Genomic DNA, 15,593 nt, shown 5'->3' on the forward strand with positions numbered 1-15,593 from the left:
AATATACTGTGTACATTTGGTGTATTTAATTGTTATTATAACTTGTTATTCACTGTCCTGGCTGTTTATCCAATATCTAGTTGATTAATACTCTTTTCAAGCCTTTTTCTTGAGTAAAGCCAAGCTAAGGAGTTAAAATCTATCTGCATTGTGTCAGTGTCATTTAAAGGTATACACAAAATGTCTAAACCTAGAGTGTCAGGAGGGCTCAAAGCGTCACAGAAGAAAATCTAATTACAAGCAACCCCCAAGGGGGCAGTGCTACCAGTGTATCTATAGGAAATACTTTTTAGGTGATTTTGGATTGAGTAGAGGTTAGTCAAAACCCCTGTTAGTTGTTTTATTGTCGTCTGTGTCCTTTTGGAGAGAGTCACAGAGATAGCAAGTGAATTGAAATCCCTTCTTTGATAGTTGTCATCATTTCCAGATGTCCACTCTTCTCCTGTTCCAGTGACAATTGTGACATTTTGGATTTTCTATTGCTTTTTGTACTGGTGACCAAAGCATAGATTATAGTTCATGTACATGGCCTCTGAAGAAATGCATTTATTATACTTCTAATAGAATGAAAAATCAGAAGATACAAAAACAATCATCTTTTTTTTTTTTTTTTATTACTGACCATTACATAACATTCATACCAAAGAACTATCATTTTAGTATGAACCCATCATTATAATTCCAAATAATAATGGCAGGCTGGAAAAAAAGGTCATGGTTTTACAAAACTGCTGATTATACTGTGTTACTGTAGAATTTAGGAGGGAATAAAGACATATTTAAGAGACATGAAAATTATACCAGCTGTTGGCTTGTCTCAGAGAGTTAAAGGGGAAGTATTTTGTATTTTCTGTGAACATTTTTAGTTTTAAGTAACTGTCATATGACTTTCACATTTTTTTCAAGCTTAAGTTTCAATATTATTGTTAAATGAATTATAGTGATTTGTAGATCTCTACAATTTACAAATCATAGATTCTCTTTAGTGGCCCAGGACAGTTAAAGTGGTTCTAAAAGCTAAAAGTTGCTCCACCAAGCCCCACCTTAAACACTTACCTGAGCCTGGTCTCAATCCAGAGCTCTTCTCCCCTCACTCTCTTCTCACAGGATACTCAGCAGCAGCAGAAGCCATTGGCTCCTGGTGCTGCCTGTCAAACCTTGTGAGGAATGAGGCAGGGCTGAGCCACCCTGTGTGTGTTCATAGATGCACACAGCCCAGCTCAGGATTGAGCCCACACATCTGCTCCCATAGCAAGCGGGGCAGACCGAGAAGGGGAGAAGCAGACAGCGCCAGTGGGAGAACCCAGAAGGGGAGGTTTGGGTTGCTCTGTGCAATACTATTGCACAGAGCAGGTAAGAGTGGCATGTCTGTTATTTAAAAAAAAACAAAAAACCTTTACATTTACACTCACTTTAAGTTGGCCATACACCTTGATTAAATAATCTGCTTTAGAGCTACCAAAAATTATGTTGTATGAGAATCTACCTAACTAGAACAAATTGAGTGGATTATTTAAACAAGACTTCTACTAATTTTCTGCAGTAGACCTAAAGGTGAGCAAATAGAGACCGCACATTTCGATTTAAGGAGTAAAACAGTGCAAAGATGATTCCATTTATTAATTCAACCAGCGGGTTAAAAGAAAAAACGGACTTGTTAGACTATCCACACATTTAAGGTGGATGGGGAAATCCTCTTGCTGAGGCCTCCTGGGATATGCGATGTGCATATTCCAGGTGGCATCAAGAGAGAAGAAAACGTCATTCCTGCCTAGGTGAGAATGGAGTTAGGGGGTGGGCTGGAACATGAAAAAAATCAGTATTTCAGATTGCCTGGGGGGGGGGGGGGGGGTTCAGTTAAGTACTGGGTGTTATTTGAGTGAAAGTTGACTTTAAGTATATAACAGTCTCCTGTTAAGCATGGGTTTCAGATCATGAGGTAATGGTCCATCATATGACTTGTGAATCGTGCAACTGCTCAGACAAAGTGTCTTTTCATGAAGCACGGCACTAGGCAGATAAAAGCCTGAAATAATCTGTTAAGTGTTAAAGTCAATCTAAAGTGAAAACTGAATTATCCAATAAAATAAGAAATTCAATAACTGCTCTAGTTTTAGGACTGAAAGCCTAGTTCTGTCTCAGTTATTTAAACTTTTATTGTATCAATTAAAGAAATGTAACCAGTTACTTACTTTATTAAAATAATATAATTTGCAGCTCTGTTCTGTTTTCTTGTGATAAACTAGGGTCATTTTATTGCTTATTTATTATTAAAAGGGGGTGGTTATTACAATAATACATTTCTCTTTTGTGGATTGTGGGATGCAGCCATGGAGGAGACCAGGCCAGACTGTGTCACACCTTGGACACCAACTTTTTCTGGAATATTCAAGGTATTCAAAGGCTGACCATAACATAATATTCTGTTTGTGTTTGGACCTGCTCTGGTGTTTCCTCATGGTTGGAACCACCTGGTACAGCTCCTAAAACCTCTGTGGTACTTGGATCTACTCTAAGATGTTCTTGGACTGAACAGTCCATACAAAGAGTATCCCAGAAATTCTGTAGAGAAACCTCATTTCTTATGCTCTTATCCATAAACTTTTTTTCTGTCATTTATTATAACTCATGGCCATGTAGCTCAGGGAAGTTGACTGTTAGCATTATTATTAGTACATATCCCACATTTCCAAATGTAGTAGTATTGTGAAAGTCTTCCTTGGAACGTTCCCAGGATTGTAAACCTCTGATATGAAAAATGTACAAAGCATATCCTTTATAGTGTGTATTTGCCTCAAGCTTTCCTGGCTTCAAACAATCAAGGGTGATGGGTGAGAAAGCATCCAGCACACAGCCTGTGATTGACAACCTCAGCTGTGAATGCTTTGTTATGTGCTGTATGGAGGGTGGGTGTCCATTCTCTCCTCTCAGGTCTCAGGTTACACTGAGCTGTATAGTGTGTGATGTCAGATCCCTGCCCCCCTGGCTTTTTGATATCAGATACGCTGTGTAAATTCTAGACTTTGAACTGATGTAGAGAAGGAAGGGCTGCAGATAAGCAGGTACAACTTGTGCAGGAGAATGTTATCATTGTGTATCTCCTGAGGCTAGTCACTTAACTAGGTATATGTAAACGTTTACAACCACTAAAAGCTGTCCATCCTTGGATCTAATTTTTTGTCATATTTCTGCTAAAACAGACACAATTAAAGTTGTGGGTAGCCCTGCTGGCACCACCTAGATAGACAAACTTCAACTGAAAAACAGAAGGAGCTGGGTGGAAAGTTGTTGGCTGAACAGTGACCACCTCCTATCAGATGCAGCCTTTGTTTGGGTGTTCAGCCACAGGCACTGCAGCTGTCTGACTACAATACCCAGCAGGGAAGATTCCTCCATCTATTCTTTTTAGCATAGAAGGAAGAATCTATTACATTTCTCTTGTTAAAGCGGAGTTCCACCCTAAACAATGTTTTTTTAACAAAAGATACCCCTAGGACAGTCAGGGCTAGTGCATTTAAGCAACGATAGCCTCTGACCTGTCCCCTGTTTAGCTTACCTGTTAGAAGAAAAACTTACCTTGAAAATGTCTTGTCCAGCGCTGCCATCTCAGGTGTGGGCAGCTGAAGCCGGAGCATCCCTCTTCGCGTCCTCTTCCGTGATGTCGGAGTCCCAGAATGCCCTGCTCGTCACTTCGGGTGCATGCGCGTCATTCCCACAGCGGGTTCTGCGCATGCCCAGAAGCTGTTCTAATCCATCGGCAGAGAATGACTCGCCTGCACCGGAAGTGACGAGGGACACAGGTGCAGGCGCATTGACTCCTGGGATTGATGACGCTCATCTCCCAGGAGTCAATGCAAAGAAGGAAGTGACGTCGGGGGACGCGGCCGCAGCCGCAGGAGGAGGAAGTGGAAGGAAGGTAAGTTAATTTTCAGAAAAAATCAGGTAAGTGAAACAAAAAGAAAAAATAATAACTATCCAATTTATTTTTCAGGATGTTTTCATCTAACGGAAACTGCAAAGTTCAAAAATAGGGTGGAACTCCGCTTTAAGCCAACATGTATTGCTAGCATTAGCTGAGTGTTTCCTGAAATGTTCTATGTCTATATCTTCTCTGACTTTGCTCTTACAAGCCTTTGTTCACCTGAATTTGATCTCCCAGCAGCCCCCAGGGTATTTATACTTTACTTTCTGTGAGAGGCTGCAGGAGTATTTTTTGAATGTAGAATTATGTGTTTTGTATTTGGTGCTTTGACCTTTTTTTTAACCTTTCTGCTGGCTTCTGTAATTTCCTTTTTGGTAATTTCAGCAAATGGGGCCATTCACATAGCTCACCCTGCTATCTTTGTGTATGGCTTGTACAAAGAAGCAAGCATGTGCATGTTTGAGCAGGTTATTTTGTAGAAAACATATGTTAACTGATGAAAACTGATGTTATCATGTAAAGATATGTAAAAGCCAAGCTAAGGTGAGGTAGAAAATGCATGCAAAAATGTTTTTGCTGTTTCCTTCCAAGTGTTTCTTATGCTGAGCCAAAACACTTGTACATAATTGAACCCATGGATGACTTGTCTTCTTTGCAGCCTCTTTCTCCCTGTTATGGTTGCCCTTTGTATCCATTTTTCTCTCTTTGATTCTGCACCCACTTCTATGAGCTTTTTTAGTCTTTTTGTCTTTTATATCAATGTACTCCTTGTTTTGTTTGTTGTAAGTCTGCTAGCTCTGTCTCCTGTGGAATTTGTTCTACATCTGTTTTCATCCTATCCCAAGTCTGGTTACCTTTTGTACCTGGTGCTTCTTTATTTACCATTCTTGCCAGTGGTTAGCTTGCCTGTCTCTGTCCTATTCTGCCTGTCCACTCCTCACTCTCTCTGTATCCTATAACCCCTGGTTATGCCTTACTTTGTTTTTTGTGTTCTGTGTTTTCGAGGCCCTGTCTGACAATAAGGTGCATCCTAGGAATGTCTTGCTACCAAATACATTCCCACCTTCAGAGTCAGTGCACCAATACATGCATCAAAGCAGTCTGCCACTCACCAGCAACTTCTTTGTTGTTCTTCTTGTGTTCCAGGAATTTCTGTTATGTTCTTCTAATTTGGGATGATCTCCCCACTTGACCTCTTTCTTGGCTAACTACTGCCTGTGGTGCTGGATTGCATTAATTTTTTACTTAATTAGTTGTTTTGACTGATGAAGTGGAATGAATGGCTGCACAATGTAATCTATAATATCATAAAAAACTGAAGCCACCTTCCTTATGTAGTGCTACCCCCTTAGAAGCTGCTGAGTTTTTGGATCCCCCTATATTATGCACAGCCAGGCAACATGCATGTTTCACTTTTAGAAAAGACAAGAAATTGTCCATGGGCTTGGTTTTTTAGGATTTATTAGGGATTTTAACTTGGATAGGGTAAAAGGGGTTATGGGATGCCCAACTTGACTTGAATAATAACAAAATGAGGACTTCCTTCTTTGGCACACTGCAAACAACAAATATTTGACTGTTTTCCCTCCAAGACAGCACAGTCTTTAGCAAAATAATCCCTTCTAGGGGTTTAGTGTCCCAAGTGGATTTTCAGCAAAGTCCAAACTTGTAGGAGCTCTGGATCTCTTAGTCAAAAATACCAGCCCACCTGGCTACGGTATCTGATCTCAAGGCAAGGCATTTGGGTAAGCAATAAACTGTCCCCTAAAGATTTGCCCAGAACTTGCATCTAGCAGACTTTTTCTCCTATAGGCCCCAGGGGTTTAGAGGTAGTCACACTGTCATTCTCCTGCAGAACCCCCCTTCTCTGGGGCTCTCTCCCAGGCTACACAGCAGCACCTTAACCATCCGTCTTCCCCCCTACTCCCCCACTGGCCAAGCTCCTCCATATTTATGGGTTGTTCAGCCACCCTGCCAGGCCTCCCACATGGGAATTGGTAAGATTTCCATAAATATTCAGATCAGCACCTCCTGGTCTTCGCCCACTAGCTTCTAGAAACTTCTCCAAGAGTCTAGAACCAGAGGCCTGACCTGTAGATCTCTACAGCCTGACCTAAAGTAAACTCTTTGACTCACACACAGGCTTCTAACAAGCCTCTATCTACACTACCTAAATATGTACACATGAGGGTACTACACATAAATCAAAGGGCCTGTTGGCTTCCTCGGTTACACTGGGGAAAAGATATGAGCTCCTTTTTCACATGTTTCCAGGCTTTCCTTAAGCGTAGAGAAAACAGTCTGTTGTTTTAAGATGTCAATAGCTTCAAGATCGAATTTACACGTAATTAAAAATCAGAGGAGGAATTCATTCCCCACTTTCCTCCTGCTTCCAGATGCCTACTTACAAGCTTTAATCAGATAGAAATAAGAATCAAAATCTGATGTGCTCTCCCTTTCAGAATTCCCTAATACAGCATTCCTGCACCTTGTTTAATCTGTTTCTTTTTCAAATAAATAATGTATATGAATAGCAAACACGTTTAAATGTCTTAAAAATGTGTAAACTAAAGCAAAATATAACAACTGACTCAAAACCATTGTAGTTTTCCCCATAATGGTATGTATGGTATATGTAATCATTGTCTTTAGCCTGCCTTAAAGCTACTGGTCTTCTGCTGGCATTCCAAATTATCTGTGAACAGTCTGGGCCTGTCTAGAAAAACTTCCAGAACTCTTACCTTTAAATTCTGCATTGGTGAGATGTTTCATGGATTTGTGCAAATAGGTTTTTAGTGCAGCTAGGTCCTCTGTGTCATGATTGACAATGGCTTCAAAGATTCTGTCTCTTGTGTAAACATCTTTAGGATCAATGTCGGGAGCCCTTTGAATAAAAAAGGATGGAGTTAAAGTGTATGTAAACCCCAGAATAAAAAATTTAATATATTGCAGTTTACAAGTACTTAGATGTGGCAGCTTTATTTTTATCTGGTGATCCTACCAGTAACACACTTCCTGTCCTACTGTGGAATCTCTTACTGTTCTGTCCCAAGAACAGGAGCTACTTGCTCCTGACTAAGGATGAGCTCAAGGTTCAGCCAGGAACTTTGGCTGCTCAGGCATTCATCCTAATGTTGGACTTTCCACCTGTTCAGTGGAAGGTGAACCTCATGTATAGAAGTCATAAAAATACAAATACCATACATGACAGCTTCATTACTGTTAGTGGTAGCTATGGAAGCAGCAGTTGCAGCTCACCCAGTCCCATTTGTTTACTGGCAGGGAATCCCCAGCCATAAGCAAAGGAGGAAGAATAGTTCTGAATTAATTGACTATATATGGGCACATTACCATATTTGGTCAATGACATCACCCAGGAAACCTTGAAAGTTTGTTTACTTTTTATGGCCCGAAAAATGTTATTTAGCGTGAGCTGTCCTCCATCGATTATGTCCATTGGTCAGCAGGATTTATTTTCTTTCAACAGACGATAGGAATTATTCATTCTGATTGACATGGATCTACAGCCATGGACGACGTAATTGATGATGGCTGTACATTGTGGGACATTTTTTTTTTTAATAAGGAACTTGAAAAAAGTGTGTCTGTATTAGCACCGTAAACGTTTTCTTTGAATGAGTAGAGATACTATTTACTTCCTACCCATTCACATGGGTGGGGGTTGGTATCTGGGGCCTCCTTTATGTTAAAGAGGGCTTTCAGATTTCGATAAGCTCCCTGATTGCAGGCCCCCACAACCACCAGGGCAGGGTTGTGGGAAAGAGTTCCTTAACAACATGATAATTCTGGATGCTGGGATAAGGTTCTGGTGTGGATACTTGGGGTGGGTTTTCTGCATGTGGTTGCCCCTCAAAATTCATACCAGATCTGAAGGGCTTTTATGTGTGGGGGTCCTCGAATACCATCCAAGATAAAGGCCTTGTATAGACGAATAGATTCTATTTAAAAGAAGTAAAGCGGCAATTTAAACATAATTTTTTTCTTTGTAAATGCCGGTTTTGCTGCAGGAGGATGTATACATCAGCCCTCCAAATTGCTGCTCCCCTGCTTACATTTGGCAAGTGGAATTTAGCTTAGGGCAAGTGTGGAGCCCCATCAGAGGAGGGGGCGCCATCGGCAGCCAGGGTTGAAAGGGAGCTGATTTTCCTCCCAGTGATTGGCCATGAAACTGTAGGGAAGGCAGAGGGGAGAAAGAAGAGAGCCGACCGGAGGGGAACTCCTTCTCTGACATTGCTTTTATCTGAAATGCCAGCCGCTGTCTAACAAGTCCTGCCTTCCGGACCTGCTCCTATGATAGACAGCACACTGGTCTTTACTATTTTTTTTAATAATTGGCTCCCATTGATTTTAATGGGGCTCAGATTTGACACCCAAACTTAAGCAATGTTTGCTGAACCTGTCTCAGTTTGAACCTAGGTATGTTTAGCTCATCCCCACTCCTGACCTGGATTTAAGAATGTCTCCCCCTCATCATCTCCATTACATATAAGGGAGTATGTTCTGTCATCCACAGAGGAGAACCGGGCAGGGTTGATAAAACTGCTTGGGATTTCAGTGCAGCACAGGTAGAGTGCACAGAAAGTTAGGATCTCACTGAGTTTCTGTCAGGATCATTGACATTATTATTTATTGGCATCATTGGATGGGCATTTTTCTGCACTTGCAACATTTTTAGATAAAATTATGGAGAAAAGTTTATCTATTTTACAGATGTACCATATGTTTTTATTGTCTGGAAAACATGTTATAGGACTGCCTATTGTGTAGATGTTATCTAAGGGTAATTGGCTGGTCACATGACATGCTGGGTACTCCTAGCCTTCACCTCCTCTCCATTGCTGGGTAGTTCTTAGTGAATCAAAAAGGAGATAGATAGAGTTCATATACTTTCATACAAGACAGACATTTTGTGTTCTATCAGTCTGCTACACATTGATTCTCAGTGCTAAGACTTATGATTATTCAAACATTATAATATTTACATCCTAAAAGCTAATTGCAGCCACATTCTGAGAGATTAAATTATTTAAGCCTTCTGTTTTTAGGAGTTCGAGATTCAATATAAAGGCTATGCTATTATTTATCAATTATCACATTATGATCCTATATAAAATAAATCTAAAGTGTGTAACAACATTTACAGGAAAACAGAGCACAAGTAGAGAGACATCCTACAAACCTCCCTAAGAAATATACGCAAGAAGCCCTTTTTGAATTAAGAACACTTTGCCGGGCAATTATCCACCGCACCTCCAATGCAACACAAAGCTTTGCTGGACTAGAGCACTTATCTATGGTCAGCGCCAGGGCTTTTTTTCTCAGAGAATAGGTGCAGGAACTCAACCACGCCCCTATCACACTACCGCCTAACAGTGGGAGGGTCCTAATGGGGCATTGTTAAATACCAGTAGTGCATTCTGCACAGATTGCAGAGTTTAGGAGTGTACTGCATACAGAGTGCAGGGTTCAGAGGTGCACTGCATACAGACTGGAGGGTTCAGGGGTGTGCTACATACAATGTGCAGGGCTCAGGAGTGTGCTATGTACAGAGTGCAGAGTTCAGGGATGAGTTATATTAAAAAAAAAAAAAAGGGTTCAGGAATGCATATCTCACAGGCCAGTTTACAACCCCTCCTTCCAGTATATATCTTTCCTTCCACCCTCAAATCCTCTTACCTTCACCTACAGAGGACCAGAGAGAGAGGCTGCTGCAGAAGAGCAGCTACAACTTACAGTAGTGCAGAGTGCAATGTTAAGTAGAAAGTGGAGGCATTAGTGCTAAGAGGGGAGAAAGGGATGACATTAGTGGGGCATTGGTGCTAAATGGGGGGGGGGGAAGGCAATGTGCTAATTTGGGGAAGAGGAGGAACATTTGTGATAAGTTGGAGAAGAGATTGGTGCTAAGTGGGGGGAGGGGGGCACATTGAGGATAAGTGGGGGAAGAGGGGGCCATTTGTGCTAAGTGGTGGGAGAGGGGGGGCATTTAGGACCAGTGTGGAGAGAGGGGGCCACTGGAGTTAAATGGGGGAGAGGGGGGGACATTGGTGCTTAGTGGGGGGAGAGGAGGGGTATTGGTGCTAAGTGGGGGAAGATGGGGGACATTGGTGCTAAATGGGGTAAGATGGGGGACATTAGGGATCAGTGGAGGGAGATGGGGGCCATTGGTGCTAAGCAGGGCCGGACTGGTAATAAAATTCAGCCCCGGAAATAATTTCATACTAGCCCCATAGCATTATTATACCAGCCCAACAGCAAAACGTCACTATTTTCTTGTTCATAAAAGGGAAAACCATGCATTTTAAAGCACATTTGAAGAGTGTATTATAGATAAGACAGAAATGAAAGCATAAAGGGCTATATATATATATATATATATATATATATATATTCCAGTTAAAAGTGCCAAAAAGGTACAGGTGGTGGTCATAGGCTGTGTGGGCGTGGTACAGGAGATGTCAGAGGCTGTGGACATGGTCCAGGAGATGTCAGAGGCTGCGGACATGGTACAGGAGATGCAGAGGCTGTGGACATGGTCCAGGAGATGTCAGAGGCTGCGGACATGGTACAGGAGATGCAGAGGCTGCGGACATGGTGCAGGAGATGCAGGGGCCGCCGGCATGGTACAGGAGGACATGCTAGAGGCTGCGGACATGGTACAGGAGATGCAGGGGCTGCAGGCATGGTGCAGGAGATGCAGGGCTGAGGATATGGTGGAGGAGATGCAGGGCTGAGGGCATGGTACAGAAGATGCAGGGCTGAAGGCATGGTGCAGGATATGCAGAGGTTGCGCAGGGGCGTCTAACTTACCCATCCCCGAGGTGCCTTAATTTAAAAATGGTGCCGCCTGACGCCACACGTCATTGCACATGTGCCGTCTGCTTGAGAATAGCCAAGTGCGTACGGGCTTTCCCGGGCGGCGGCGGCGCATGCGCAGTGTACATGTCGGATCAGCTGCTGCTGACGTTCGGTCACTCGGGACTGACATCCAATAGGAAGCCAGGGGGGTGTGTGCAATTCTTGTGGGCAGAGAGGCAAAGTTCACAATACACATTGCAGAGGATGACTAGTGACAATAGATCGCAGGGTAGGGCTGGCTGTAATAGGAGATAAAAAAGTGGATGTTTGCTCATAGCAGATGGGAGTAAGTCAACTCTCTCAGAACGGCAACCGCACTGACGAATACCCAGAGCAGGGAGGGTTTTGTGCCACCAGGAGAGGAGTGTTGTCACTTGTAAACAGAGAAATGGGGCTTCTCTGTTTATAAGTGACAGCAGTGAGCAGAGGAGCGAGGGGCCAGTGCTGGAGGTGGCAGAACGCCGTTCTGCCAAGTTTCGGCTGAAAAAAAGCCCTGGTCAGCACTGTTAAAGCCAACAGGACTTTATTAATAAAGAAGAACTATAGACAAAACTTTTTTTTGTCATATTGGATAGAGCAAGGGAAGGTTGTAACCCCTGTCAGATTTTTTTTTGCTATCTGTGTCCCATTTTGGAGATATGCCTTCACTTTGCTGTCTGATAGCCAAACAGAAATGAGAGAAAATCCCTGCAAACTAAGGGAATCCCTTGGAGGGCCCCCAGGTCACCATAATGTGTGTCCCCCCTGGAAGATTTACTCAAGGTACAACCCAAAATGTGGGTATTTCTTTACTTTCATTTTCAATGATAATGGTAAACAGGACAAATAGAGAGTGTAAATCTCCTTAACTGGGGCACAGATAGCAATATAAACTGATATGCGTTCTAAACCCTCTCCATTCGATCCAAAACCAAAAGAAAAAGGTTTTGCCTTTAGTTATACTTTCAAATAAAGCTAGTGATTTAGATCAGCGTGTGTGTATGTTACTTACCTGGAAGGCAAAGGCATAATGTGCTAGTATGCATCACATACTAGCACATTATGTTTAATTTACCTGAAAACAAAGCGTTCCAGCGATTCGATACCCGATCTTCCTTCGGGGGTTCGCGGCTCCAGCTTTGTGGCTGGTCTGAGCCGCAATGACTTCACTCCCATGCATGCGCGTGGTAGCCATCAGCCACGGCACACTGCTCTGAAGAAACGGCACAGGCGGTTTCTTCAGAGCCCATGGGTCAGTGACGTAACTGGCTGCTAGGTCAGTAAATATCTATTAACCACTTAAGCCCCGGGAGATTTTACTCCCTTCCTGACCAGGGTTTTTTTGCGATTCGGCACTGCATGACTTTAACGGACAATTACGCAGTCGTGCAATGCTGTACCTAAACGAATTTGACGTCCTTTTTTTCCCAACAAACAGAGCTTTCTTTTGGTGGTATTTGATCACCTGTGCGATTTTTACTTTTTGCGCTATAAACAAAAAAATGCGATATTTTTCAAATTTTTTATATGAAATTCCCCCAAAAAATATGTAAAAATCTAAATTTTTTAACATTTTAGGCCAATTTGTTTTATGCTACATATGTTTGGTAAAAAAAATCGCAAAAAGCGTATTTTGATTGGTTTGCGCAAAAGTTATTGCGTTTACTAAGGGAAAGATTTTTTTAACGCGTAATGGCGGCAATCTGCAATTTTTTTGCGGTACTGCGACATTGCGGCGGACAGATCGGACCCTTGACTGACATTTTTGACACTTTTGGGGTTACCAGTGACATTACTACAGTAATCAGTGCTATACATATGCACTGTTACTGCAAAATGACACTGGCAGGGAAGGGGTTAACTTTATTGGGGAAGGAGGGGTTAAGTGTGTCCCTAGGGGCGTGATTCTAACTGTGATTGGACATGGCTACTGGTGTAGGAACAGTGATCAACGGTCCTACATAGTAGAACCGTATGATCACTATTCATACACAGGGGAGAATGAAAGGCGGCTTGTTTACATTAGCCGCCTGCCTTTCTCCCTTCACGGCGGACGATCGCGAGTGACCGGCGGACATCGGGTCCGCCGGTCACACGCACGGACTTCCCAGGGAACGAGCCGGGGCGAGAGCGCGCCTCCGCGTGGGGGCGCTCGCCCGCTATTGGCTCACAAGCAAGTGACAGTCCAGTGACGTACCCATACGTCACTTTGCCTGGCCGGGGCTGACCGCCGCAGTATATGTACTTGCGGCGGTCGGCAACCGGTTAAACGGTGCATGTTTAGGAGATATTTACACTACCTATAGGTAAGACTTAATATAGGCTTACCTATAAGTAAAACTTAAAGATGGAAGCTTACTTCCTCTTTAAATGGAATACAAAATAAAAGTAAGGAGGAGACATCAGGCAATGCTTCATGCAAATACTTGATATACATGCAAATATTCATCTCCAAAAGGAGAACAAATTTGGATAGATACAGCTGCTAATTGTAGCATACCTAAATGAATATTGAAAACAGATCAGATTGGAAAACAAGAGTGTAAAAATATGACAGCAGAGTCCCAAACATAGAAAGCAAAGGGAGTAAGCGAGGGATAAACAGTAATTCATCAATGGTTATGTGAAGGCTGAGAACATTGTTTGCAGGCTGCTGCTGCTACCCTGGATTCAGCTTGCAGGGGTGTGGACGAATCTTAAATCACCAGTGTAAGGACAGGACACAGAGAAGTAAGATGGAAAATATGTGCAGGCAGTGGGGAAAAAAACACAGAACAAGTCTTTTATTATCTTTTTGTTCAGATGTAAAAAAAACTTTTCTTACCGGTAACCTTTCAGGGTAGGGGAACTTGCAGATTTTTTATTATTATTTTGCAGAGAGAATGAGATAGAATATCAGGTTTTGATAAAAGTTTTTCAAACTGAAATACATGAAGTGTCAAAGTATATAATGTATCAACTACTCCCAGGTCTGTTGGATGTAAGATGCTCCACTGGCACATAAGGTACATCAACCCACAATGCAGTGGGGAGCTCCCCAATGAATCCAGATAAGGCATACATTATTCCTTATATACTGCTCAAAAAAGTTCAAGGAACACTTTGAAAACACCTAAGATCTCAGAGGGTAAAAATAACATGCTGGATATCTATACTGATATGGACTGGGTAATGAGTTGGGAACAAAAGGATGCCACATTGTTTGATGGAAATAAAAATGATCAACCTACAGAGGGCTGATGAATTCAAAGTCACCCCGAAAATCTAAGTGAAAAAATGATGCAGCAGGCTAGTTCATTTTGCTGAAATTTAATTGCAGCAACTCAAAATGGTACTCAGTAGTTTGTATTGCCCCGATGTGCTTGTATGCATGCCTGACAATGTTGGGGCATGTTCCTAATAAGACGACGGATGGTGTCCTGGGGTTTCCTCCCAGATCTGGACCAGGACATCGCTGAGCTCCTGACCAGACTGAGGTGCAACCTGGTGGTGTTGGATGGACCAAAACAAACTGTCCTAGAGGTGTTTTATTGGATTTAGGTCTGGCGAGCATGGGGGCCATTCAATTCAATTACTTTGTCCTCCAGAAACTGGCTGCATACCCTCACCACATGAGGCCGGGCATTGTCGTGCACCAGGAGGAACCCAGGATTCACTGACTGCACCAGTGTAGGTTCTAACAATGGGTCCAAGGATTTCATCCTGATACCTAATGGCAGTCAGGGTGTCATTGTCTAGCCTGTAGAGGTCTGTGCGTCCCTCCATTGAAATGCCTCCCCAAACCATCACTGTCCCACCACCAAACCGGTCATGCTAAGCAATGTTACAGGCAGTATAACGTTCTCCATGGCTTCTTGTGCACAGGGTAAACCTGCTGTCATCTGTGAAAAGCACAGGGTACCAGTGGCAGACCAATTCTGTTCAATGGCAAATGCCAATCAATCTCCATGGTGCAGAGCAATGAGCACAGGGTCCACTAGAGGACTTCGAGCCCTCAGACCACAATCATGAAGTCTGTTTCTGATTGTTTGGTCAGAGACATTCACATCAGTGGCCTGCTGGAGGTCATTTTGTAAGGCTTTGGCAGTGCTCAATCTGTTCATCCTTGCACAAAGGAGCAGATACCGGTCCTGCTGATGGGTTAAGGACCTTCTATGGCCCCGTCTATCTCTCCCAGAGTAACTGCCTGTCTCCTGGAATCTTATCCATGCTCTTGAGATTGTGCTGGGAGATACAGCAAACTGTCTGGCAATGGCTTGTATTGATGTGCCATCCTGGAGGAGTTGGACTGCCTGTATATACAGTCCAGGTATTGCCTCATGCTACCAGTAGTGACACAGACCCTAGCCAAATGCAAAACTAGTGAAAAACAGTCAGAAAAGATGAGTAGAGAAAAAAATGTCATTGGTCTTCGCCTGTAAAACCATTCCTGTTTTGGGGGTCATCTCATTGTTGCCCATCTAGTGCACCTGTTGTTAATTTAATTTACACTAAAGCAGCTGCAACTGATTAACAACCCTCTCTGCTACTTAACTGACCAGATCAATATCCCAGGAGTTTGATTGACTTGATGCTATACTCTGATTAAAAAGTGTTCCTTTAATTTTTTTTGAGCAGTGTATATACCCAAACTAACAAACTGAAGGGAATTAACTGATTCCACACATAGTTAAATTTGGCTGACATGTCAGCGGGCATGCTTATTTAAAAAAATAAATAGGTAAATGCACCATGTTGCAAAACAGCAAAAATGTGAATTTATATATTTATTTGGCATTTGAGCTTGTAAAGCATTACAATGGTAATTAGTAGACCA

General features: G+C 42.6%; 1 protein-coding gene across 2 annotated transcripts in view; it reads right to left on the reverse strand.

Moving 5' to 3' along the window:
* LOC309545327 (transient receptor potential cation channel subfamily V member 1-like) overlaps positions 1-15,593 on the reverse strand; it is a 119,591-nt gene that overhangs the window by 75,242 nt on the left and 28,756 nt on the right. For both annotated transcript variants that reach the window (XM_082244481.1, XM_082244480.1), the window contains exon 3: positions 6,664-6,806. In XM_082244481.1, the coding sequence (XP_082100607.1) occupies positions 6,664-6,806 (143 nt within the window). The remainder of the gene's footprint in view (positions 1-6,663; positions 6,807-15,593) is intronic.

This window comes from Pelophylax lessonae (genome assembly GCF_965119305.1).
Source record: "Pelophylax lessonae genome assembly, chromosome: 2".
NCBI lineage: Eukaryota > Metazoa > Chordata > Amphibia > Anura > Ranidae > Pelophylax > Pelophylax lessonae.